The sequence below is a fragment of the Urocampus carinirostris genome, chromosome 3 (genome assembly GCF_059441175.1).
Source record: "Urocampus carinirostris isolate Australia breed hairy pipefish chromosome 3, RoL_Ucar_1.0, whole genome shotgun sequence".
In the NCBI taxonomy this organism is placed as follows: Eukaryota; Metazoa; Chordata; class Actinopteri; order Syngnathiformes; family Syngnathidae; genus Urocampus; species Urocampus carinirostris.
In genome coordinates this window covers 23,093,612-23,120,688 of record NC_142351.1, presented here as the reverse complement: position 1 = coordinate 23,120,688, position 27,077 = coordinate 23,093,612, and the positions used below count along the sequence as shown (strand labels likewise).

The following is a 27,077-nucleotide window of genomic DNA, read 5'->3' as shown; positions in this document are numbered from 1 at the left end:
CTGTTTCTCCTTGCATGTTCAAAATCCATTGATGTCTTATCGCCTTATTTTGAGTGTCTACTAAAGTTCAAATCTAACAAGTACGTTGAAAAAAAAACATCAAATATACTGAATTTTCAAACATCAAAGGAGTCAAGCTTGCATCAAAAGCAGGCTCTGTGGCTCCCGTCAGCTAAGACTTTAGCGAACAATAAGTACTTCAAACGACCAAAACAACATTGAAAACTCCCTGCCGACAGAACTATGAATTACAGGAGTTAACAAAGCTCGGCATGTTGGCAGTGAGCAAGAGTGAACGATAATAATCCAGCAAAGCAGTGAAGGTTGCAGGTGCTCTAATACTCTAGATCCCTTTCCAGCCTACATCATCATTGGATCACCACAGTATGCGTGCTCATTTTTGACCCAAAACTGCAGGTGTAGGAGTACGGGTTTGGAAAGAACGAGGGAAGATTTTAATGTTGAATTTTTAAAGTTGCAATTTACAAAACAACATACCCATCTGTTGTGTGTATGGGTGCACAAATCACAATTTTAGGAACACAATTCCCAGAGGAAACATCTGGTGAGTTATCATGGCTATCTTGTTTTGACTTATTAAATGCCCAGTTTGTGTAGGATAAGTGTTAGGGAATTGTAAGTTTGACTCGTCATTGGAGCCACTATTGTCATCAATTTAACTTGCTGGAATAAACAAGTATTTTCCTTGTTACTTACCGGATATGGACCGGCGTTGTACATGAGGAGAAAAAAAGCATACACAAAAGAATAGCTATCATGTATAGAACCGATCAAAAGTGTTTTTCGTTGTTTGCTTTGATCATTAAAAAAAGAGTAGGCATTTTGATGCTTGCACATACTTTGTATTACTACCGCCATTTATTAATGTCGATCAGGTGGTATAAACTGACATGAATTCCACCATTCTGCCTCAACAATGCGTGCGCAGCTTGGCTACGTCACACTTGTTTACCAACGTGGAAAGGGGTCTATATTCTCCAGAAACCTCTTTAATACCTCACTAATTTGAACTTTTTAAACTCTTAGTGACATCACCTCAAACACAGACATGACAATAACAAGTACAGTATTATTTTTTGTCTTCTAGCATATGTACTCAATGTCAGAAAATTTACACATTTGTATAACACACACATTAACGCTTGTTTGTTAAATTATATTTGAGATGTTTGATTTTGTTTCATACTTTAATTCATATGTACACTTCAAACTATAGCTCTGTATCAGAAAGTACAATTGCGTTCAAAGACCGTTCAAATTTGAAAGAATAATGCGGTTCGGTTTTGTTTCAAACTTCATCCCATTAGCACAGTGGACCCACGGGCAAGGCATCACTAACCTGAAGCGGGGCGAATCTTTGACACATTCTTCAAAATCCACGGTCATGTTGACGTTTCAGTGGCTTTATACTCTCTCACAAAGCACAGAGCATGTCCAGGAGTTAATTCAGCTTAATTCACCTCGCTGACGTTTCTTCACTGACTTCCTATTAAGCCAAAACGCTCCCGCATACTGAAGCATGAGGGAGGCAAGCCCACAAACCCTAGCACCATGGTGCGTTCATGTCCTTTTCAATGAGCTCTGAAATTCAAGCACTCTATCGTTCAGACGACTAACGACGTCATACTGCCACATGGCGTTTAATATGCTTTATCCGGACGCTGGATATAAATGTTGGAGCACCATTTTAACTTAGAGACCAAAATGTTTTGGATTTATAATTGGACAGTATTTCATGGTAGGATGAGAATACATATCACCAGGCTAATCACAAACGTAGCACACTAATTTACTGCACGCAGTGAATAAACTGAATAATGTCATACTTAATCACATTTGTTCATTTTGTTCAGACAGACAGACAAACAGACAGACAGGACGAACGAAAAAGTTGCATGGTGAAGTCGACCGTTTCACTATTTTCTTGCAACAATGCTGCCACTAAGTGGCATTTGATGCATTGAAGCTTCTGAATAGGACATCAATTTACCAGTAAAACCGAAAACATAAGTATTATCATCTTTGGATAAAATATTTGTGCAAAATGTATGTCACGGCGTCCTAGAGAGAGATAGGGATAGGAAAAGGGGTTGATAGAGAGAGAGAGAGAGAGAGGAGAGAGAGAGAGAGAGAGAGAGAGAGAGAGAGAGAGAGAGAGAGAGAGAGAGAGAGAGAGAGAGAGAGAGAGAGAGAGAGAGAGAGAGAGAGAGAGAGAGAGAGGAGAGAGAGAGAGAGAGATGAGAGAGAGAGAGAGAGAGAGAGAGAGAGAGAGAGAGAGAGAGAGAGAGAGAGAGAGAGAGAGAGAGAGAGAGAGAGAGAGAGAGAGAGAGAGAGAGAGATGGGTGGGAAGGCAGACCGACAGACAGTATGTGTGGTCCAGCCAAATATCAAACCCCAACTTGACCCTCCAGCTCAGACTACTGGTGATGGAGGGAGACCAGGAAAAAAAAAACGACTCCAGGATTTTCCCCTCAGTTTTCCTTTGCTTCAAGTTTCAGGAAGCGAGAAAGGAGGAAAATGAAATCCAGACCACAAAGTCTCAGGGAGACTTGGGGGTGGGGGGTTAGGGGTGGAGAGAGTTTTGTCTCGGATCAAATGTCCAGACAGAGGCGGAGCTGCAACGTTCAATTTGACTTCAGATCCCATTTTCACACAAAAATCCAGAACTTGAACAGCTGGGACGCTGTATATCAATCAGTTACGGAGGCAATAATGAAGCGGGTTCGTCGTTGAGTCGGCAAGAAACTGCCGAGTTTGCACTTTGTTGACGCGGCGAGCATGTGTAGGCAGTGGACGTCAGGAGAAGATGCGAAGGAGCAGGAGGACGACGAGGGTGGAAGAAGCGGCGGGGCGCCCCACTCCCAGCATTGAACCTTGAACCCATGAACTGGACTCAGAGTGCCTTGGTTCGTCTCTCCCCTCCGTCTTCCCCCCCTCATCCTCAAACACCTCCATCCCCTGCGTCATCTTTCTCCAGTCACTTCAGCACCATGAGGTTTTCCTACCACCTTGACAACAGCGCCTCCAACAGGACAGGTGAGTAACTATAAAACATATTATAGGCTGAGCAAACTATTGAGTTGACACAGACTTAATTAGAAAAATTGAGAAGCAGCAAATCATTCGAAGACAAATTTCCCAGGGTGCTGATGTCACAGTGGCGTCATCGTCCACCAACACCCCCTCCCCTTTGCCCAATTCACTTAGGCCCACTTCCCCTAATTCCCAACATGCAGTGGCCCACGCATAAACACCCAAAATAGATTCAGCTGCTGGACATCCTACTCAAACAAAAGCACTCACTCCAAAGAGCAGTGTGTGACTGACCTAGTGACCTCTTAAACGAGAGATGGGTGTTAGGATAACACACATGTATATTTGTACGTGTGTTTGTGTATGTGTGAGCACATGTCTATATGTGTGTTTTTGTGTTGTAGTACAGTGTTTTACAACTAGTGGGTCGGGACCCGAAAGTGGGTCAATGACTTTTTTATATGGGTCGCAGTTTCTGCCAAAACGTCCTACCCCAGCCATGTCCAAAGTCTGGCTCACGGCCTCTGTCATAAAATAATGTTATGTGGCCTGTCAGTGATGTTGACCACAGTATCAAATAATTTTTTACCAAAAAAGAAGCTCACCATTGCACTATATGATAAAAGAAGCCCTTTGGCCACCTTCCCCTTGGCTTTCTGTGAGAATAATAGCCCACCCTATTTCTGACATGACTACCGTAAATAGAAAAAGGAAGTTGACCGCGTGGGCCACTGCTTCCAGGATAAGTGGAAATTGGAGAATTTTTTTTCACCGAAATCCGAAATAACTGCCTCCGTCTAATTTTCCAAGCGATTGTGGCTGTTTTCAAAGAATAAAATATCGAGAGGCACTGCCAGATGAAACATGTTGACTACAAAAAGCTGACTGGAAACAAACACTGTGAAAAGGGTAAAGCAATTGTAAGCTATTAATGGCACTGCATCGCTTTTTCACGAGACCCTGCGAGTCAAATGCAAAAGCTACAAAGGCGATTTATAAGGTTGCAACGCTGTTCGCTAGACACTGCAAACCTTATACCAGACCTGGGCACTCCGGTCCTGGAGGGCCGCCCGTCCTGCCAGATTTTGAAGTTTGCTCTTCTTTAACTCAGGTGATACAAATTATAACCTCGTTAGCAAGCTAGCAAGTGCTCGTTAACGATACTGGTGATTGGAATCACCTGTATTGGATCAGAGAAACCTCAAAAATCATGCAGAACATGTGGCCCTCCAGGACCGGAGTGCCCAGGTCTGCCTTATACAGAGGGTAAATTTATTGAACACTATCCTCACACATTTTTAGATTAGCAAATCTGGCCCGCTTTCTTAAAAGTTTGGACACCCCTGGCCAAGTCACATTTATTTATATAGCCTTTAATCACAAAATGTCTCAAAAGACTGCACAGGTTACGATTACACCATCCCCTGATCTTAAACAAACATGCGGGCAAGGAAAAACGCAAAACCTCAGTACGAAGAAAATAAGAAACCTTGAGAAGAGGCCTCACAAGTGGTAATCCTCCTTCCAGGATGACCAGGGTGCAATAGATTTTGCATCGGGTAACAGTACACAAAACATAGTGAAAACCAGTAAAATATTACAATAGGTAATATGTCGAAATTTGTCCAGAGAGTGCATGACAGCAACAACGTCTCAAGCCTGTAAATTAGTCCCCCAAAAAGTCCCTGACAGCAACAAAACCTCAAGCATGTAAAATTCGAGACATCCTACGGTAGGCTGACCTGACAGCGCCAATTTAGTTTTCTTTATAATCGAGTAAAACCAGCAACACTAAAACCCAGAATTATTGCAAACACAACTTTTATTGATGATATAAAACAAGGGTTGGCAACTTGGCATGCATACTTACACTGCGTGATTACTGTAGTCAGCAAACACAATGCTAGAATGCTACCACAAAAAAAAAAACACCAAGCTTAAGATCTATGTCAGAAAACAGCATTTTGAAGCAGTAAAACAATCGAATAAGACAAAATAAAAGTGAAAGTATTTGTAAGTATTGATCACTTTCATAGCCAAAAATCGCTGTCAGCGTTGTGCACGTGCGCGCGTATGCGCAGTGAGCATTGGTAGATCGTCTCGATGGGTACGAATGGATTTCAGAACAGTGGTCCTTTACCTTGGCGAAATAACGCTAACAGAAAAAAAAGACCTGAGTGTCATTGACACTCCTGTATAGTAGATGGTGATAAAGCCTTGCAAATGTGATTTGACACCTGCCATTTGAAACCGCAGAAAAAGACTGGTAAAGTTTGTTCATACATAAATGCCAAACATAGATACAATAGAGAATGTATGATGTATGGATTTTTTTGTAATGAGCGATTGTGTGTGAATATGTGTTTAGTTTGGTTATTTAGAAATTAATTTTATACTACTAGCTCTGGTTTTGATTACACAATCCTTTTTATTTAAAAAGTTTGAAAAGTGGGATTTAGGGTTAGGGTTAGGGTTAGGGATTCTTTTCTTAATTCGGGTTGCGACTTGCAATTACGGTGGGACGATGGGTCCTCATGTCAGACCAGTTGAGAACCACTGTTGTCCTACGTTTTAAGGTCAAAGGTCAATTGAACAAATGACAAGAGTAGCGTTTGTTTGTTTTTCCCTCAAATGTCGTGATCTTTTTTGGGTGCGCTTGTTTTTCAGCCGTGGACATGGGGGCCCGGGTAAGGGTGGTGTTGATTTAAGGACTCTCCTCTCTTTATCACTTCCTGTTGCATGTTTGCTACTGAGGGTCTGATTTAGGAGTAGGAGTGTTATTGGAAGCTTTGGACAGTGAACATCATTGGTATGTTTGTTTTGATTAACCATTTTTCATCTGAGGTATATTGTTGCACATTCATGGTTATCCAATGATTTTTTTAGCACACAGGTTGGATGACAGAAGACCACCACAATGGGCCTCTTAAAACCCAAGAAGCTTGATGTTGAGTTTGGATAATATTTACAAAAGTTGTAGTAGAAGATCCGACATTCTCTTAAAAGACAACTAGCCTTTAATATTTAGGGGATCCTTCTTAATAGCCTGGTTCACACCATTGTAGTTGAATATAGAAAATTGTATTCATTATCAATATCTTGTTCATAGAACATCCACAGTTTGTATTCAATTCACTACTTATAGTGGAATAGAGTTGGAATAATGGTGATTTAAGAAGTGTAGAACTGAACATTTTTAAGAGTGACATTAACAACTTTATAGTGGCTTAATGGAACTTCTCATTGGATAGATAAACAACTTCTGCAGACTATCTACAAGTGTAAGCCTTTGAAAAGCATCCTTCTTCCCACCATCATAAACTTAAATTTTTAACATTCTCAATGGCTACTTCAACCATCTGCAGGACAACTAAAAGCTCAAAAAGCGTATTGTCCACACTAACATTTATTGTCATAAGTTAACCAAACCTGCAATCACCCCAGAAACTATTAGAACACCACAACCTTCATCATTTCCATCCATCCACTTTCTTCCGCTTATCCGGGGTCGGGTCGCGGGGGCAGCAGCCTGAGCAGGAACCCTAGACCTCCCTATACTCAGCCACATCGTCCATATCATCCAACGGGATCCCGGGGCAATCCCAGATGAGCCTAGAGACGTAGTCTTTCCAGCGTGTCCTGGGTCGCCCCAGGGCCTCCTGCCGGTGGGACATGCCCGGAACATCTCCCAAGGGAGGCGTCCAGGAAGTATCCTTATCAGATGCCCGAGCCACCTCAAACGGCTCCTCTCAATGCGGAGAAGCAGCGGCTCTATACTGAGTCCTTTCAGGATTACCGAGTTTCTTTCCTTTTCTCTAGTCACCATGCAGAGGACACTCATTTCAGCCGCTTGTATTCGGGATTTTGTTCTTTCGGACATGACCCACAGTTCAAGAGCATTGGTGAGCGTAGGAACGTGTAATCTCCAGTGTCACACTGAAATCCAAAACAACATGTACCGTAGATACCTGTCTACTCAGCCAATTGCTCACCTTACTAAGGATTGCAATTCCCCTTATTACGCGATAATGAACCTTATAAACACAACGTGGGACCTTGTTAATCATGGCAAGACAGACTATGTAGAAGGAAAAAAAGCTAAATTGTATAGACAAGTTTATTATATTTACCAAATAAACAACACAAAAAATATTTTCAGCATGTTTCTTAGTTCTTACCACACTTGCAGTAAATTTAGTGTTGCTTATTTTGCGTACCACCTTAAGGATAAGACCCAAAGTAGGAAAAATGAGATCAGTCTATCAAAAACAAGTTTTGTGATGTATTTATTTTCCCCCCAAAAAATTGATATACGGCATACACGATTTGAAACAAACTAAAAACGTATAAAATACTGGGAAAACTTATAAATTGACACGTGTGTGTGTCATTTAGCAACCACATTTCCCATGATTCTCCGTGCCGCTCTCCTTGACAGCCCTCCAAAGCGTTGTCAAGGTTACAGCTAGCTAAGTGTGGAATCGATTTTGTTTATTATTTACTTTTATCTTTGGTGCAACATTGAATGATCTGCAGCAGTTTCCTTCAGCCAGAGCGCCTTTTGGCTAATTCGCTTCGGAGCAGTCCCATGATTTGACAGTCACGCTCGCGTCTAGTTGAATTTAATCTCGTTGTCATGGAGACCAAAAGTGAAGGAAGAAGAGAGGAGGGACAAGACATACCCGCCCCTTCACAGCGCTGTGAGGGTTTCACTCTACTATACCACCCGGTTCCGGTCAGTCCACTAGAACAAAATCAAGCGCCACTAACCTACGTCTTTAGCCACATAGAAGCAGTGGGTCACTACTCCTGATTAGGGGTGGGGGGATCGATTTAAATATCGATGTTATCAATACTAAGCGAGTACTTAGATTGGACCAATATTTTTTTCCTGGGATCTATACCATCCTCCTTCACCAATTTCCTTACAGCACTGCTTCTTTATATAGAAAAATTCATTAACTTTCTTTCACCTAGCGCCCTCAACACACTCTAAATTGTGGCAGAGTGTGTGACTGACAGGCACACTTTTAACACCTCTCTCTACCTAGCCTGCAGCTGCATGCCAGGTAAAAGAAAGGGACAAATCTTTGGGACCCCTACCAGAAGTTCAAAATGAAAGCCCAGTGCAATGTGGCCTTTTTTCCAACACCAAAAACATAAAATGCCAGGTGTCATTCATGTGGTAAAGTGAATTGCTACTGTGGCAACATCAAAATTGGCATAAACATCTGGAAAAAGCTCACCCTGCAGAGAGAAGAGAGCTGCAGCCAAAATAGTAAATATGTTACTGTTCCTGAACAAAAACCTGTTAATCCGTTGTCACAATGGCAACAGAGCCAGCGAGGGGAAAGTGATACTTTATTTGCACCTCTGACTTAATTTAAAAATATTATGCAATGGGCGGGAGTTTAATGTCTTGTTGACGTTGTTGTACAATCTTTGTGTTTTTCTTACATCGCTGCTTTTTTGGTTTTACTCTCTTGGTTTTTGTTCTGAAACAGTTTTAATGGAAATATTTCTATGTATTTTATATATATATATATATATATATATATATATATATATATATATATATATATATATATATATATATATATATATATATATATATATATATATATGCTTAGAGTTTGCAGTATTGTTGTAGTATGGTTATTTGATAAAAAATGAAAAGATTTTGGTTCCCAAATCTTATAGCTGTGTATAATGAAAATAAAAAAATATATATTTTGTTTTTTGTTTGGTGCTGCTTTTTTTTTTTTTTTTTTGCTTTTTCTCCTTTCCAACAAACTTAAATTTCAACTAAAAACGGAAAAGGTCCAAAGCAAGGAACGCCGATGCCATGAACTCGATTAAAGAGTAAGGAGAAGGATGGGAAAAGAAAAACAGAAACAGTAAAATAAATATTGCGGTTCAAACAATATGATCATTTCTAAATTGACTAATAAATGATTGTTAGATTTATGTAAGATATGATATTTTGTTTATATGATTTATAGAAAAAGCGTCATAAGTTATTTTGGGTACGGGCCTGATACTACCCTATATTTGTTTGTATCGGACCGATACCAAAATTTCCTGTATCGACCACTCCTACTCCGACTGGTGGTTTTACGTCTCTATCTCTCTCTCGCGCTGTCTCTTTCTCGCTCTCTCTCTTCTCTCTCTTTCGCTCGTCGCTCTCTCTGCGGATTGCGCGCGCGCGTAGACCCAACGAGGAGCCGGCTTCTCCGTCTTCTCTTTTTCTTTTTCTTCTTTTTTCTTCTTTTTCTTCGTGCATGTGGACCGGGTGAGCCGCGGTCTGCCCTCGTCAAGATCGTCGTTCATGAGCGGCTTGGTGCTGTGTTGTGCGATGTACATGGACAGAAGCAGCCTGAGCAGAGGTGAGCGCGCACACGCGCACATACACTCGTACTATGCTGCATCGGCGCGCGCGTTCATGTTAGCTGTCAGATTTGCACAGATGAGCGGGGGTGGGGGGATTAAAAGCATCCACACACGCACACACTGACCGACATCTCGTCGCAGTGAATGTAGGCTAGTGTGGCGCGCGTGCACATCACTGCGTCTGATGCCAGCAGATGTGTTGCTCGATGTCGCGTGCACGAGCCTGTTGCAAATCGATTCCGTCGCCATATCATGCGTGCCACTGTGCCTGGGTGCGAGCTTTCACTCGTCCTTCGATGAATATGATAGCAGTGGGGCTAAAACCTTCATCTTCTATGTGCAGACACACCCCCTCTCATGCTGGCTCAGATCGGAGCGCACGTACGCTGGTGCAATAGGTACGTTAGGCCCAGTTCAGTCACACCAGAACCAACCGTGACCTCTAGAACCATCACCACAATGTCAATGAAACAAAACCTGCACAACTACACGTTTTTCTCCATCACCCCGCTGATGCTAAGAGAACAGTCATTAGGATTTTCCTTGCTAGCACCAGAAATCACATAGCGATGAAAAGAACTATATGACCTACAGAAGGGGTCTCCAACCTTTTCAAAGCTAAGAGATATTTTTTTTGTTACTAGTAAGCGGAAGGACTGCCACGATTAGTCAATATTTTCGACAAAAATCGACAATAGTTGCCTTTTTCCAACAGAGAGACATCTCTACCTGAATGTAATTTCTTCTAAGAATCATACATATGCAATAACGTCTCTGTCTCGAGCGGTAACATAAACATACAGAAATGGCAGCGTCACCATCAAGGACATGTATCAATATTTCTAACGTTTGGGAGATTTTTAGCCTGCATACGGCAAAAAAAGACCACTTGCAAAGTTAGCAAAGCAAAGCTTAAGTATGGAGGCGGTAGCTTGGTGACACAAAATCATTTAAAAAGCACGTCGAACAGTTGTATGAAACTGAGTCTGACTCACTTGGGTAAAAAAAGTAATTTTCAAACCGATGCAGTGTACATTTTATAAGCATATATTTAGCTATCACAGAGAGTGTGAGCCTTATGCCAGACTGTGCCTGACTGACAAACATATCTGAAATTAAATTCAGGATGAATTCAGTTATTAAATAGTTCAAAGCAACCAACATCAGTTGTTGTAACAGTTAGATTTCAAATAGTTGAGAAACGTTAAGTACTTTTGTAACAGACTTTGTAGTTGGCCACTCAATGTACTTCACAAAATGCGCATAATATTTGTTTTATTTATTGTTCTACTGCTGCTAATGATCCTGTTCTTGGTTTACAGCAGTGCTTCTCACTTATTATATAAATCCTCTCGCGCCCACCCCCAAGAAGTCTGTCTCCTCATCCCGGTTAAATACGTTTTCATGGGGTCGCTTGAGAGTCTGCTCCACTTCTTATCTACACTTCATACTCAATGTGAATACTCTGTGCTATATACACGGCGTGGAGGTTAAATGTAAACAAAACACTGCCAATAAGAGTGCCATTGCTTCTTAGTGTAGTGGAGATGCTATTGCACTTGATTCTTTTGGAAAGTAAAAAAAAAAATAGTCCCCCGAGGTCAAACCCGCCCGTGCATCCCTTGACGGAGCCTCGTGCCCCCCAAAGGGGGCCTGCCCCACCATTTGAGAACCACTGGTTAACAAAGATAAGTTTATTTGATTATAATTTATTATTTATTTGCCTGTCCCTTAAAAAATCGACAGTTTTTTATTTTATTATGTCTTTACTGAACAAAAACTGTGCCTAATTGGCTTTAGATAGGCCATTTTTAATTGCATTTTGTACAAATTCGCAACAATAAAAGATGTATTTTTCGTTGTGCCCATTTTCTTGTGTCTATCATTTTCCACATACTATTTAAATCAAATGTATGCTAAATTTAAGCAAAATAACAATAGTTGTGTGATTATTTGACAAATCGTTGCAATAGTTATGACGAGTCAACTATTATGTTATTACTATATTATTACTCAGTTTATACTATGTAATTACCACTTATCATAGTTTAAATAGGGTAAGTCATCCTCTAAATGACAGCAACAAATCACATTTCAAAGAAAATCAAAATGAACCATGATATGTTTTTAGAACCAGTCCACAATCTACTCATGTGGTCTTAGCGGGCTACCCAGTGCCTGAGGGCACAATGTTCCAGACCGCTAATGTAGACACATGAAAAGAAAAAAAGACACCTAAACAATTTTTATTCAATTTTATGCCTTTTGTTTAACTCCCAGTCGCAAAGACCTGACCCACACTATTTACTTGATGAATGCCGTTTAATGGCCATCCTATTTGGTTATCACTACAATCTGTGTAGTTTTCTAAAATTCTCAAATATTTGGAATCTGCTTAACTCCCTTGTTCTCAGCTAGAACCTTCTGTAGAAGGTCTTCATATGTGAATTTTCAAAATATTTTTTGTATCTAGCAGCCACTATTTGAAAAAGCTATTCATGTAAAACATCCAAACCCTTTTTTAATACCATATTCACATTATTAACTCATCACTTCTAGGACTTACAGTCAAACAAGTATAAGACGGTTGTGCAAACTTGGTCCTTGAAGCACACATTCCGCAAAGTTTTGGAGGTTACGCTTCTATAACACCAGTGCATGTTCATCAGCATGCTGTACAGGAGCTTCGTGACTTACTCAGGGAATTACCTACCTTGCTTTAGAACAAAAACTCCAAATCTTATTTGTCTTCAGCACTTCCGGACCGGGTTTACCCATCTCTGATCTAGACCATAGTTCTCAAAGTCACCACAACTGACTTGATAACCAAGATGGTTATCAGGTTCCCTAAAGCGCTTGCTGACAAATCAGGTATGTTGAGGAGGGGAACCTTTCAAACATGCAATGATGGGACTTTGATGCCTGTGATCTCGGCATATAGAAATCTCTATAACCCTAAAACAGAAGTCAACCAAAGACCCCACTAGACTGAACCCTGCATTTGATTAAAATCGTAATTGTAAAATATGAGTTAAAGTCAAGATAACCATTCATGTTTCACTTGCTTTCCGAAGCAGAACTATAACTGGTCATTGGCTGAAGCTTGAGGGAATGTTATACGTCTTCAAAATGTCCTTCTCCAGGGATGGATAAAAACCAGTGAACATTGCTTCTTGATTTATATTTTACAAACATTTAATGCAGTTGTAAACCTTAGAAGCCCATATAATAGAATATTGTTGTGAAATACTTTGGGTTGGCTTTTACTATAATACCCGCATTCACATTCTTGCTATGGACTCCCACAACCTTCTTGATCACTGGTGAAGCCCGTTGAGATTCTTCTGTGATTTTAGAGCTACACAAATAATTGTGACTTGACAAGACAAGTTCTTTATTATCACTTTAAACCTATGAAATTTTGTTTTTACTATTGCAATCGGTGTAAAAAAAATCCCATTACTGCAAAACATCTTGACCAGGTGTCACTTACTCTGATCAGTGTTTTTATCAAGCCTCTGAAGTGCTTGCTGCTTATTTGATCACTTGAGTCAGGTTTGTCGTAAGAGGAAAACAGGAATAACTGTAACCCTCGATGACTGCAGTTGGTGAGCCGTGATCCAGACCTGTTGAATACCTGCAACCTTCTTAATGCCCACGTTCAAAAATTTACCGACTAGAATGTTAACCATTCACAACCATTTAGTAAGATGTTTAGAATTATTTTACTCTCCACTTGAACGGACAGTAGCTTAAATAACCTATTAAAACACTTCTCAATGATTATCAACCACTCTTATTGGATGGATACCTAAGCTAGATACATTATCTCCTGTTTCCTTTCTTCACAACCTCATTTATCACTTCTAGAACCTCCTGCAGAACATGGGGATACCTAAAAACATTACAATCTCCTACATGGAAAACATACAATGACCATTCTCAGATTTTTTTTTTTTTTTACTAGAAGCAACAGTACAACATCAATGTACAGACTCTAATGATTTATAAAAATCATGTTCCTTAATCATTACTTTATGGGGTGTGTCTTTCATCAAATTCAACAAGTGTAAGCTTATCTGCTACTTCAAATATGGTCGGCATATGCTGAGGACACCAAACAAAATTAAAAGTGGGATTGCATACCTAATGTCAGGCAGGACGGAAGGAAAACTGAGATCACTTGCACTCGTTTCTTGGTTTTTATTGGAAGGAAGGAATGACAAGACGTGAATCTTCGATCCGTTGTTTGACGGATTGTCGAGACTTGATAGGCGGGTGAAGGCTTGGCGGGAATGGTCGCGGACAGGCGTAGTCGTCGTGTTGTTGGTTGGGGCTGGAGAAAAAGGGCGTCGTTGTGTTCAGAAGAGAGATCAGGAGTCAGGCGGGCAGGGCAGGTCGTAGGCAAATTCGGAAACGGGTCGGCAACGGAGATCAGGTAGAAAAACAGGAGGCAGGCAAAGAGTCGGAGGTACGGGCTTTCTGAGCAGATGGCAACAGATCGCATAGTACAATCGGATAAAGTGTTACCGGAAGCTGGGGATTTAAATGTACAGGGTGCGCCAATCAGCTGTCCTGGCTGTTGGCGCCAAATCCTGAACACAGGTGTTCCCGATCCGGTTGATTGTGACACCTAAATCATTTTAAATTGTGTTTCTGAATACATTTTAATTGAATGGTTGCATGATTATGCTCTTCATAGTGCCTGATCTATTTGGAATATTGCCACTTTAAATCAGTCCATTAATCAACATTTCTAATTTGTGGATGTTGTTAACTATCTTAGCTTCACAAGCTCACAGAGTGTTTTTTCTGCATCTGTCAGGTGAAAGCTTACATTGTTGATCTATCTATATGCCGAAGCCATAATGGAAGGTGGCTAGAGTTAAGAACACACTCACATTCACCAAACATTCATTCGCTCTTCTCAACCTGACACCAAATGTTAAGCCCACGGCACAACAAGGTGTGTGTTGCTGTGCCATGCAGGCCCTTCATCAGCAGAGAGGCCCGACAGCATACACTGGTTTATCCCCTCCCCATCATATAGTTCAGCCCTAACATTGGTACCCATTGCCTCCCTGCTTGGCGCTCGGCATTAAGGGTTGGAATTGGGGGGTTTGGTCACCTAATGACTCCCAACACTGCAGTTGGGTCTAAAAACCCGGTGCCGATCGAAGGCGACGGGTCACGTCGATAGCTTCGCGTGACAAGATGATTTCCGGTAGATATCATGTTGATGGTTGAAACTGGCTGAATAATAATAATTTTTAAAAAATGGTATTCAAGTCATATTTTGTGAAAGTCATGATTCTGGTACGTACTTTTGTTGGTATAACAATTCATCCTAATTGTAGTGATAGTTGACTGCAGTCCAAGTCATGAGACTTGAGTATCACGTCTGCCAGGTAGCCCCAAAATAGAACTGAATGAGCCTAAAAATAGCTCACTAGCAATAGCAAAGATTCCCAAGGAATGTTGTATAAGTGAACAAAATGTAGAAATATGAAGATGGGAAATTAATCTAGATTCAACATAATAACTTATTTTGATGGCTGTGATTAAAACAATTGTCTTTCCATTGTGATGGGTGAATAAATTGTTAAAATAGACTGTGTAAAGCCAATAACCGTTCGCATTAATAATCCATCCATCTATTTTTTGCCCCACTTATCCTTAAAAGGGTCGGGAAGGTGTTGGGGCCCATCCCAGCTATCTTCGGCAGTGGGCAGGGGACACCCTTACAACCATTCATATGTTCACTCATTCCTAGGGCAATTTGGACCACTCAAATAACTTTATATGTATGTTTTCCGTATGTGGGGGGGGGAACCAAAATGCCCAGAGGAAACTCACGCAGGCACTAGGAAAGCATGCAAACACCGCACGGGGAGCTGGAATTGAACACTGGGCCTCACCACAGTGGGGCTGAGTGGCAACCACCCATCCACCATTTCACCCTGTATTAATCAGTAGCCCTCAATTTAAAAAAAAGAGAAGCCCTGGACTATAGCTTTAATAATACGCCCACATTTTACAAAAGCTGTACTAGCTTAGGGAACCTTTTTGATCACCGTTTCATTCAGCTGTGAAACATCTAGGTTAGACAGAGACAACATGTCATCTTTGCTGATATGCTCTAAATTTTCTGGTCAACTAGCTTACTACTTACTACTCTCATTGACAAATCAAAACATAACCTATATTTGCCCCCTCCAGGTCCCCCATCCTCCCTGAGTCCTAGCTTGCTGGCAAAGAGTCTCTCCCATGAGCCTCCTTGCTCCTCTCAGAAGCCCACCTCCTCCTCCTTGAGTCCCTCTGGGCTCCAAGATGAGGAGGTGAATGAAACTGGACCACCTCAACAATGCCGGCCTCCACTGCTCGGACCAAAACCTCAAGGTAAGTACCACGTGCAAATGACAGAAACTGCCCGACCACTGCATGAAATTACTTTCATTCTGGATCTCCATAGTCCCCCCTAAGCCGCCCCACCTTCAGCATCAGGCCGGAGCTTTGCGGATCCGACCCCGGGCCCCAGAGAAGCCGCTGCCCCCAGCCCCACCGTTTAAACCCTCCTGTACTGAAGATCATGCATCGCCTACCTGTGTCCTGTCACTTATCGAGAAGTTTGAGCGGTAAAACATGAGCCATGGTTACTATATCATGTGGTTGGTAAATTATATCATACCTTAATGTTAATTTATATGTTACAGGGAGCAGATCATTATGGTTCCTGACATCACCGGGGGGGCCCTGTGTCCGCGGCTCCCTGACATTCCATTATCTCGTCCTTCATCTCCACCATCATCGCCAGCTCCCACCGTCCATGAGCAGGTTGAAGGGGTTCTCCCTGACCTCAAACATCACGGTAACGTTGTGCAAGAAGGGAAGAGTGCAGAAGAGCCAGCATCTGACGAGACTGGCGAGCGGCCAGTGTCGGATCATTCGGGTCTGCCGCCCGAGCGCTTGTCCCTCCCCACCTCCTCGCAGACGGACGGGAAGCTGGCCAATCGCGACAGTGGCATTGACAGTATTAGCTCACCATCACATAGCGAGGAGCTCTGCTTTGTGGGTGTGGACGACGGTGGCGGCGGAGGCGGAGTTTACTCCTGCGGCCTCGCCCGGCTATCGAGCTCGTCCTCATTTGCTGGCGATGTTGAGGACGGCGAGGCGAGGAGTGTGGCCCGAAGGAGGGACTTTTCAGAGGATGCAGACAGCGACCTAGAGGAGGAAGAGGAGGAGGGCCACCTTACTTTGGTGCTCTCAGTCCCTAGACAAGACCTGGCTGAGGTAAGAGAGGAAACTGTAATCCGATATTAACTGAGAATGATAGCAGTAACCTTGGATGGAATGGAACAAGCAAGCTTCCTGCTCATTGACATGAATATGACACAACATTAATCTCTTTAAACCCCCAGTGGGGCTTGTATAGAGACCTTTAGAGTGGTGTTATAATACTTATTTTATAATACAAAAGTTAGTAAACCCCTTAATACCCACATTGCCAGATCCCTCTTGCTCACCACAAGAACTTTCCGTTGGACTGTTCTTAGATAATGACGATTCATGATCGTGAGATATTTTGACCAATGATATGTCTTGCAGCTTTCTGTCCAACAGAGAGTGTTCAACATAGCAAAGGAGCTCCTTCACACGGAGATCTCCTATGTATCAAAACTCCACCTACTTGACCAGGTAGGTTTCTGCGGCAACACAACCCTCACGCACAAAATGGACCCTGGTAGACATATCGCTGCCCTGCAGGTCTTTTGTGCCCGCCTTCTGGAGGAAGCAAGGTCGCGCTCATCATTCCCATGTGATGTAATTCATGGAATTTTCTCCAATATCTGCTCCATCCACTGTTTCCACCAACAGTTCCTCCTACCTGCCCTGCAGAAGCGCATGGAGGAGTGGTGAGCTCCTTTCAAATTTCTTAACCTGAAATGTTTTCGTGTCATATGGGCTAATTACGCAACCCATCAGTATGATATGGTACCTCATGAAACAAATATGAAAGACGAAAACTGAAGTCCTGTGCTTTTAAAATAATTTTAGGGACTCAAACCCACGCATTGGAGACATCCTGCAAAAGCTTGCGCCTTTCCTGAAAATGTACGGCGAGTATGTGAAGAACTTTGACCATGCCATGGAACTCGTCAACACATGGATGGAGAGGTCTGCTCTGTTTAAGAGCATCATACATGACATCCAGGTGATTGCCGTGCATCAACTCAATAGATACTATAGAAATGTTAATGTTTGGTTGACCATTTTGGAAGAAGATCATCCCGTTTGACATATTGAAGATTTTTTTCCATAACCTATCGGAAGAAAACTGACTAAACCAAATCTGCTGTTGTTGTAATATGGTTGACCATTATATCAAATTAATTGTAGTATTTCAAATTAAACTCAAGACTGTAAGAATCGCTTTGGTACCTATGTATGATTTTGTGTGTGTGTTTGTATCAGAGTGACAAGCGTTGTGCCAACCTGACACTCCAACATCACATGTTGGAGCCAGTCCAAAGGATTCCTCGATATGAACTCCTGCTCAAAGATTATTTACATCGCCTACCGGAGGATGCATCGGATTACAAGGATGCACAGAGTATGCATATTCAAGCACACATGCACACACATACACACACACACACACACACAAACACACACACACACACACAGAGTAAACATTTTCCATGACAATAATAGGTTTCTATTGATGAACTAATAATATGCCCAGACTACTGTGCTTGTATGAAACAATCCCAATGGGAAAGTGTTAACACATTTTTGTTATTCTGTAACCATATACTATAGTTTATTTTGTGATTAAATTGGTCAAATGTTAAAATACAAGCTTTATCAAGATCTCAACAAAATAACCTATTACTTTCAAATACATTATTTGACCTTCACACTCTTGATGATTCACCAAACAGTATTCTAATAAAGTAGTGTTTGGTATGCAACTAAAAAGAAAGACAGCATTTTACATTACGACCATCGACAATAAACATGCAAGATGATTGTTGTTTTTGAAGTCATGTGACAAGATCTTCTCTCAATGCAGAGTCGCTTGAGCTCATTGCTACGGCAGCAGAACATTCCAATGCCGCCATCAAGAAGATGGTAAAACCTTTTAGAATCGATTCCACAATAAATTGCCGTGAAACTTGAACAACAGATCTGATTTATGCTCTTGTAAAATTTAAGGAGCGAATGAGGAAGCTACTGAAGGTTTACGAACTCTTGGGCGGCGAAGAGGACATCGTGAACCCAACCAATGAGCTCATCAAGGAGGGACACATCCTCAAACTGTCAAACAAGAACGGCACGTCTCAGGATCGGTACCTCATCTTGGTATGTGTCTTCTAAATCTCCTGTTTGAATTAAGTAACTTTTACCTTCACTTTCTCTGTACATTTTGGTCACAGCTACCATCACATAATTTGGAAATAAAAAGTGTATTCAAACCTAAGAGGTTCAACACCAATAAAACAAACATATTATACCAGTACTTCTTCAAGACATCAGCATTCTCACAACATAATTTGTTATAATCCTTTCCAATAATAAGTGCTTTTCACTACTGTATTTCCTTTCATTTCATGACACTTGTCATATGCAAGACAATTAAAAATATTTCACAAAAATAGTCATTTTAATTGGTCATACAATCTCTATATTCTTGTAGTTCAACGATAGGCTGCTCTACTGCGTTCCCAAGCTGCGACTGATTGGCCAAAAGTACGGTGTCCGAGCGCGTATTGATGTGGATGGCATGGAGGTAAGTCTTTTGTCGTTGGGGGTGGTGGCCTCTCATTAGAATCTTAGAGCATTTTGGCATCTCATCAATTGTCATTGGAAATCTTTACCTGTTGGTCTTCAGCGTCTTATTATGTTTACGTTGCAATCTTGCCAAATCTTAGCGTATCAACTGCTAGTGTGTTAGCATTTTTTCATAGCCTTTGACTTACTTTGCAGCTGAAAGAGATGAGCAGCGCGGCAGTTCCTCGGACTTTCCTGGTGTCAGGAAAGCAGCGTTCGCTTGAGCTACAAGCTAGGTAATTCTAATGCCAATGGCCTTTGCATGCCCACCGTTGTTACCGTTGAGTTTTCTTATACTCACCTTTTGCAAAATATGTTTTGTCTCTACAGGACAGAGGAGGAGAAGAAAGAATGGATTCAGGTAGAGACAAAACCCTTTAGGGCTGGAAATCAGACATCACCACTGAGCCTATCAACCAAACGGAAGTAATGTACACGTTTGTGTGTAGGCTATCCAGGCGACCATCCAGAAACACGAACACTCTATGGAGACATTTCGTCACCTGACCTGTTCACTACGAGATGAGGAGTCCACGCCTCCTCACTCCCCGGTAAAAACAACCAATTTTCTTCTTAAAATTAGTTATTTAAAACAATTGATTAATTTTGCATTTGTCTGTCAGAGCTGCGCCGAACTCGGGAAACGTGCTCCAACGCCCATCCGCGAGAAGGAAGTGACGCTGTGCATGAAGTGCCAGGAGGTTTTCAATGCCCTCACCAGGCGGCGCCACCATTGCAAGGCCTGTGGCCATGTGAGTCTACTCACAGCCTTCTTGCTTGACACTACGAAAATCAAATGTGACCCTTTGAACCTTACCCATCTCTTGCCCAGGTGGTTTGTGGAAAATGCTCCGAGTTTCGCGCCCGCCTCTCGTATGACAACAACCGCACCAACCGTGTGTGTGTGGACTGCTACGCTATGCTAGTGGGCGTGTCCCCACCACCTTCTGTCATGGCAAGCAGCAACCAGAGGAGGCGCTCTATCCTAGAGGTAAGGGCATTGTGCCACGGTTGCAATGACTCTATGACTCAGTCATGTCAAACATACGGCCCGTGGGTCATACCCGGCCTGTTGGATGATTTAATCCGACCTGCCATAAAATCTCAAGTACAGTATGTCAAAAAAAGAACCAAGTCTTGAGATGATTTCTATCAAAAGTTCTGATTTTTAAAATAAATCCAAACCAAATGTTTACTCAGGTGGAGAGCAGTAAATATGAAAATAGCTGACCACTTGCATGCAGACTTAATGAGTTAGTTCCTGAAAATAAGACATTTGCGGCACGATTAGTCCATCTAAATATAGAGCGTATTATAAAAGCTCGAAGTGACAGGGAAGGTGTTGCATACCCAGCGACTGGGTTTAGGTTCCTAGGGTGGCCGTAATGGCAACAAACGGGAACAGGCCAAAGACTAAGGTAGGGCATGGTTGTTGTCGGTGTCAGTAAGGAGATGGCCGTCCTGAGGCGCCATCGATAGAACGAGAAGAGAAGCGAGCCCCTTTCGAACACTGTCAGCAACGACCGTGCCAAACTGGTGCCTAAAGACATTTATCCCAGGCCGTCCACCGTTACTGCGCTACTAATATAGGCTGAATGATAAAGCATAGTACTGAAAAACAAAGCTAAATATTTGTAGTTGAGAACAGACAGTATAGATGTGGTCCCAGAGCCACACTAAGTTTGCCATCCCTGCTTTATCTGGAAATTGACTTGAGACCTTTTTGTCACCATAACATGGCTGACGTTTAAAGATAAAGACTTGACATTTACTCCGGACTAACTTTCAACTTTGACTGTCCTAAAGAAACAAGCATCGTTGGCAGCTGAAAACAGCGTCATGTGCAGCTTTCTGCATCACATGGAGAAAGGAGGAGGCCGAGGATGGCAGAAGGCCTGGTTCGTCATCCCTGAAAACGAACCACTGGTGCTTTACATTTACGGAGCTCCTCAGGTGGGTCGTGGGAACACAACAATAACGCACAGGAATTTTGTTTATCATCCTACTACTATAAAAACTCGTTAATGTTGCTGAAGACCCCAAATCGTCAGCAGGTTTGCAGTCAATGCTGTTTGTCTTTATTTTGTGCCTTGAAATCCACTGTTTATCTAATTTTGTTCTTACTGTCTAGGGCAACCAATTCCTTTTATTCTGCCAATATGTGCCTGATATTGACTGTCCACTGTTGTTTTGAACTGCCTGACTAGCCCCAAAATTCTCAGTTGTACTAACATGCAGTTTTTTTTTGTTCCTAAAATATATGTAAAAATATAATAAAAGTAATGAAAATTAAAACAACAGAATACTAACAAATACACACCTATTTAAATACACAAAACAATAGATACAAGAATAGAAAAATGAGATTCAAAACAATGGATACATTTGAAAAAGTACTAAATATTTAAATAAAAAAACTATAGATAGAATTAATAACCCAGATTAAATAAATATATTATCATATTATATCATATAATGTTTGAAAAGTACTAGTAAACAATAAAATGTTCTGCTTTCCAATTTATCTCATGCTGCAGAAACTCTCAGTGTGATATGCGTCATACACTATAACCCAAGACAAAAGTAAGACTGCCCCCTTGTTTGAATGATGTTTCATTCTGACAGCAACTGAAACATAAAATAAATGAATGTGAGTGCTCAACATTTTTATTTATGAATTTATTTCTAATTATATTTGATTATTTTTCATTTGTTTAAAGTTTTTTTTAAATCTTTAAATATATATTGTTATTTTTCACTTTTCAAGTAACATTTCATTTATTAAAGTATAATTTGGGTATTACTGGTGATTCAAAGTTTTTGGAATATGGAATTGCATCCCAATTCAAACTCAAGAAAAACACGCAGCCCTAATTTCTATTAAAAAAATCAGTATACATTTTTGTCAAGCTTTTTCTCTGCTCAAACTCAGCAATTTAAATGACAAAAGGTTGTTGAATAAGTGCAGCCATCTTTAAAAAGATGTTGATAATGTAAACTATGAAAACAATACCAACATAAAGTTTACAATGTATTTAGTTCATGTCCTTCAAAGTCCAAATCATAATCAGGTGTACCAAATTGTTGTTTCCCATGTTGTGCTTTTTTTTTTAATCTTTCAGGATGACTTCTGTCTTCCCCATTCTCTACCATTTGTCTCGGGTATCATTAATAAAGATAGTGTGATAGTGACCTAAATTTTAATGTATGTCATCTATATCAGATTAGTGGTTAGGATTTGGCGTTCTCACCGCTGAAACCCCACATCTGATGTTTTGCGATTGTGGTGAGCGATATTTTTCGACTGATCAATCATTGCACATATATGGTAATATACTACGTAAAACCTTGTGTATAACGCGCACCAATCTTTGCAAATGCCTCACAAATAGTCTAAAACAATGAGACAGCTGCTCCCCCAATATATTGCCTTGACCATTATACAGACGCTGCCCTACTTACGAACGAGATCGTTTCTAAGTTTAATTTGTTCATAAGTTGCTTCAGTGCTATATTTTGTATGTTTATGGTTTGTATAAATGTGTTTAAGGCTTGTATAAGTAACATGTATTGTTTTGTACTAAAAATTTAAATGTCATAAAATAATATGCTCTATAAAGATAAATAACGTTAAGTTTAACTTACTTTTGGAAGATGAGCTTCAACAGTTAGGTGACTTCCTCTTCCGTGGTAAAAAGTGGCCGAAAATAAGCGATCCAACCTTTTTCTCAACAGCATCAAGCTTTTATATTCCATTATCGTTTCAGATGAAACGGCTCGCCTCTTCTTTACACTTTACACCAACCATGTTGAATGGATGCACGAGATATTAAACAATAAAAATTGTGCGCTCGAGAGACAGTGTAGAATGTTTACATACGAACTAGGAAGAGGAAGCGTATTTCTTCTTCGGGGTGGATGCTAGGTGACCTCTTAAAGCGCCACACGCCGGTAGCGGCGGAAAGAAGCACTACAGTAATGTCCTGTACTTGGAAAAAGGCGCACACAAGACAAAAGCTAACTTACAGCAATGTTTGGATATTTTTCGACATCCTGAAAAAATGTTTGTATCTACTGTTTTTCGTAAGTCGAATGGTCGTAAGTAGGGGAGCGTCTGTATATGGCTAAAAATGTGTAACATGTGTCACCTTGTCCCTAAGCAGCAATATTTCGTGTTTTCAGGATGTGAAGGCACAGCGCAGCGTTCCTCTTATTGGGTTCGACGTTTCTCTCCCAGAATCATGTGACCGCCTAGAGCGCCGGCACACTTTCAAGATTTCTCAGAGTCACCTGACGCTTTATTTCAGCGCGGAAGGAGAGGAGCTCCAGCGCCGATGGATGGACGTTTTGTCCAGGGCTGGAAAAGGGGAAGAGCCTCAGCCTCATCACCCAATTGTGGAAAGTGTAGAGGAAGAGGGAGAGGAGGCGGAGGGAGACGAGGACGACCACACGTGATTTAACTTGAATGAGAAGTGAAGCCATGGGGCCAACTGTTGGATCTTATTTAATCTGCATGGACACAAGGTCGGGATATTACACATGAGTCTCTGCACAGCTGTTACGTCATGCTGTCTGAAAGCACAAACTTCCTACTCCTCCTGAAGCTGCCATCTTGTTTTGATGACATCATCTGATTCCCATGTTTCTGTACAAAAATGGCCACCCAATGGAAGAATCTTGAGTGTGATATCCGTGTGAAACCCATGTCACTAATATTGACTTTCACATATTGACTTTATAATTGCCAAATTATATTAGATTTTAGGGTTTTATCTTGTATTTCCATCATGTTTCATGGGGAAAAAAAGAGATTAAAATGATATGAAGGAGATACAGAGGAAAAAACAGGGAAAAAAACGGAGCCTGTTTGATATGTACCACTGATTCTCTCCTTCATTATGAAATCTCGCTGTTGGATGTTGTGCGTGCGTGAGTGTGCGCGTGTATTTTGCTTGATACCAAACGTTAAAACTTTGTAAATATAATTTATTAGCTTGCAGTCACATGACTGTAAGACGTTGGGAGCGAGTCTAGCTTAGTGTCTAGCTTGCTCAGAGGGAGACTGTTTTTGCTAAACTAAACAAATCTTCCAATTAAATTTGCTTTTCTAATCCAAATGAAGATGTTTGAGGGAGAGTTTTTAGTTGTTGTTTGCCCTTTACCACATTCACCAACTTTTTAAAAAAAAATTAGGATAAAGGCTAGCGTAGCAATTGATTAGCTACTTTTTTACGAAGAGAGTGCAGCGGGGCTTTGTAGTCTTAACCAGGCTAATATTATTCTGGAATTGTGATGGTGTTGGTTCATGTAGATCACTATACTTGTATGATTGTATGGAGATCGTATGTGTTTTTTTCCGTTTTTCCACTATTGTGTTACAGCATGTTTTGAGGCCCAAGTCTAGGGTAGCATAGAAAATGAATGGTTTCCTTTGTGCAACGGTAGGCTTTCCTTATTGTCAAACTCATTAAGATAATACTTTTTTTTTTTCGTTTATTGATTTTTGGGGCAAACATTTGTGGCACAAATTGAGCACCTGGTTTTAAGTTCCTAGCATGGCATACCAACTAACTTGTTCTGTTCAAGTGTGAGCTTCCACACGCTCTAACCAGGTAAATATCATTCTGGAACTTAGCGGGTTCTATGTCTAAGTTAGTCTTTTTCCGTCTTTCTCTCCGCCTTGACTTTTGCGCATTTTTAACGTGTTGGTTGTGGCATATGGTGCTCCACTTCCCTCTGTGACGTCAGAAGAAAATGGCCTTAGTTGATTTTATTTTTGGGGATATTCTGAATCTTCTGTTTTTGAGTCTTTATGCTATTAGTATTCATGGTGCAGGATGGTAGATGACGCCTTTTAAGAAGACAAATCCTTCCCTTTTTGTGAGCTAGCATTCAAGCTAGGCTGGGATCCTTTCAGTCACGTGACTTGTTTCACGTGTCGGAAGACAATTGGTGCTGATGTTTACACGTAGTCACAAGGTGGCACTGTGAGTTCTGAGTGAACCTGTGCCAAATGCAGTGCTCTATTGTAATAATGTTATAATTGTCGTTGGGATTTTTGCCTCTGGTGAGTGTGTTTATATTTTTTACAGCTCAGACGTACATCAATGTGGACTGTAAATGGCTGCTGTTGCCAAAAAGACAAAACATGTTAAAAAATAAAGTCAAGTTAATAGACTCTGTGTTACAGTTTATCCTTAAAAACAACATATTTGTCCTGGTAATTCCTGAATAAAAGGTGACTTTGTGTTGCCATAGCAACTACCAGGCTGCCAGACTTGACCTTTAGTGTCGCCTTGGTACAATGACATTCTCAAATTGTGATATCTTGTTGCTATGCTTGCTGCTATGGGGAATGTTGAGTTCAAATGTTACTTGTTTGCTATGGCAGCATCAACTGCAGCTGCAGCAACAGATTATCGAAAACTGGTGAGAGATAATTGGTTAGTGGCCGGCCACTGCCTTCGTTAGATCATTTCTGTCACGTTGCCTTGTGAATGATTTCACGTGTTGAATACTTTTAAATAAAGCATTATCAAAGGTTTCGGTGATTTTTTTTCATCACTCAAAAATGTGTATTTCATTCAAGCGGCTGTTGATTTTCTTTGTACATAGTTTGGCTTAATGTGTATACTGTCTGATCTTTGTTTTAAATTGATGCCCTGGATCAAGGTCGGGAACGTACAGCTCGCGTGCCAGATATCGTTCTTTTTATGAGTACTTCTGGCTCAGAGATGAAATAAGTGTCATTGTAAACCTCTCTTTGAATTTCATATTACAGCATGTGCGAAGCTAAAGAAACGCTCTGCATTTGCTCGGGACAAAAAATCTAGGGGAAACATCTCAACTACAGTTTACCCTCACCATGTTGCGCAAACAGACCTTGTTTTGGCAGTACGCCTTTGAGAAATCCTTTATATTTAACAATCAATGTTCACTCTTGAGACAATTTGATTGGGTGAGCAAAAGGGGTGTGCGATTCTCAGCACACAGCGCACTCCTCTAAATATTGTACATCTGTTGTCACAAGCCAGGAACGGAGACAGGACCCAATAACGTTTGTTTTACTCAGTATTTATTAAGAAAGAGAGCAGTGCTTGCATCCACGATCCGATGATCGTCGGTCACGGGTAGCTGATGGCAGGAAGTGGCACTTCCATGTCGAACGAGGGTAGTCGTTGACAGGGAGAAAACAGGGTGATGGCCAGGACTGGGGAGCAAACAGTAACGGGTTCAGAAAAGAGGTCGGCAACAGGTATCAGGCAGGAAACAGGGCAAAATAGGTTGATGGCCGGGACTGAGGAGCAAAAGCAGAAACAAGTCCAGAAAAAGGTCGGCAACAGGTACCAGGCAGGAAAACAGGGCGGAGAGTACAAAGCTTGCCTAGCTGAGAGCATAGGTTTGCAGACGATCTGACGGCTTCCTTTCGGAAGACGGGAGTTTAAAAAGAGTCCAACAACCAATCAGGTCCCGCGGCTGTTGGCGCCAATGGGGCAGCTGCAGGTGCTCCGAATCAGTAATCATGACATCTGTACCTTTGCTCCTTTGCAGTTTTTTGTGAAATGTTTACAAAAGAACTCTGCTCATACCTTGTTTGAAACCATTATTTATGACAAAAATAACAATGTTGAGTAACTGTGGGCAAAAGACCAATTCTAAGTGTCAAGTCAAGTTATGTTTATTTGTATCGCCCTTAATCACAAGAAGTCTCAAAGGGCTGAACAGACCACAGACTGAATGGTATTTTGGGATATAAGGTGTAGAATCAATGAGACATTGATGAATCATTATTTTTAATCTAG

At 41.2% G+C, this 27,077-nt stretch overlaps 2 protein-coding genes across 3 annotated transcripts in view; one reads left to right on the top strand and one right to left on the bottom strand.

Moving 5' to 3' along the window:
- The window catches only part of LOC148369203 (arf-GAP with coiled-coil, ANK repeat and PH domain-containing protein 3-like), a 38,885-nt gene extending 37,307 nt beyond the window's left edge, over positions 1 to 1,578 (bottom strand). Inside the window, exon 1 of the mRNA XM_088331137.1 lies at positions 1,361 to 1,578. Coding sequence (XP_088187263.1) covers positions 1,361 to 1,407 — 47 coding nt within the window. The 5' untranslated portion in view covers positions 1,408 to 1,578. The remainder of the gene's footprint in view (positions 1 to 1,360) is intronic.
- A 1,041-nt stretch (positions 1,579 to 2,619) lies between these two features.
- On the top strand, positions 2,620 to 25,819 carry fgd1 (FYVE, RhoGEF and PH domain containing 1). Of its 2 annotated transcripts, none has more exons than XM_088331135.1 (18): positions 2,620 to 3,057; positions 15,664 to 15,843; positions 15,917 to 16,079; positions 16,158 to 16,734; positions 17,050 to 17,139; positions 17,209 to 17,357; positions 17,500 to 17,656; positions 17,917 to 18,055; positions 18,518 to 18,576; positions 18,661 to 18,807; positions 19,142 to 19,234; positions 19,432 to 19,511; positions 19,606 to 19,636; positions 19,725 to 19,826; positions 19,899 to 20,027; positions 20,108 to 20,266; positions 21,082 to 21,228; positions 23,458 to 25,819. In XM_088331135.1, the coding sequence occupies exons 1-18, from the start codon at positions 2,904 to 2,906 to the stop codon at positions 23,728 to 23,730; spliced, it is 2,829 nt and encodes a 942-aa protein (XP_088187261.1). In that variant the 5' UTR covers positions 2,620 to 2,903; the 3' UTR covers positions 23,731 to 25,819. The 2 variants fall into 2 exon arrangements, with proteins under 2 accessions (XP_088187261.1, XP_088187262.1); XM_088331136.1 differs by lacking the exon at positions 2,620 to 3,057 and adding an exon at positions 9,250 to 9,440.
- The last annotated feature ends 1,258 nt before the right edge of the window (positions 25,820 to 27,077 follow it).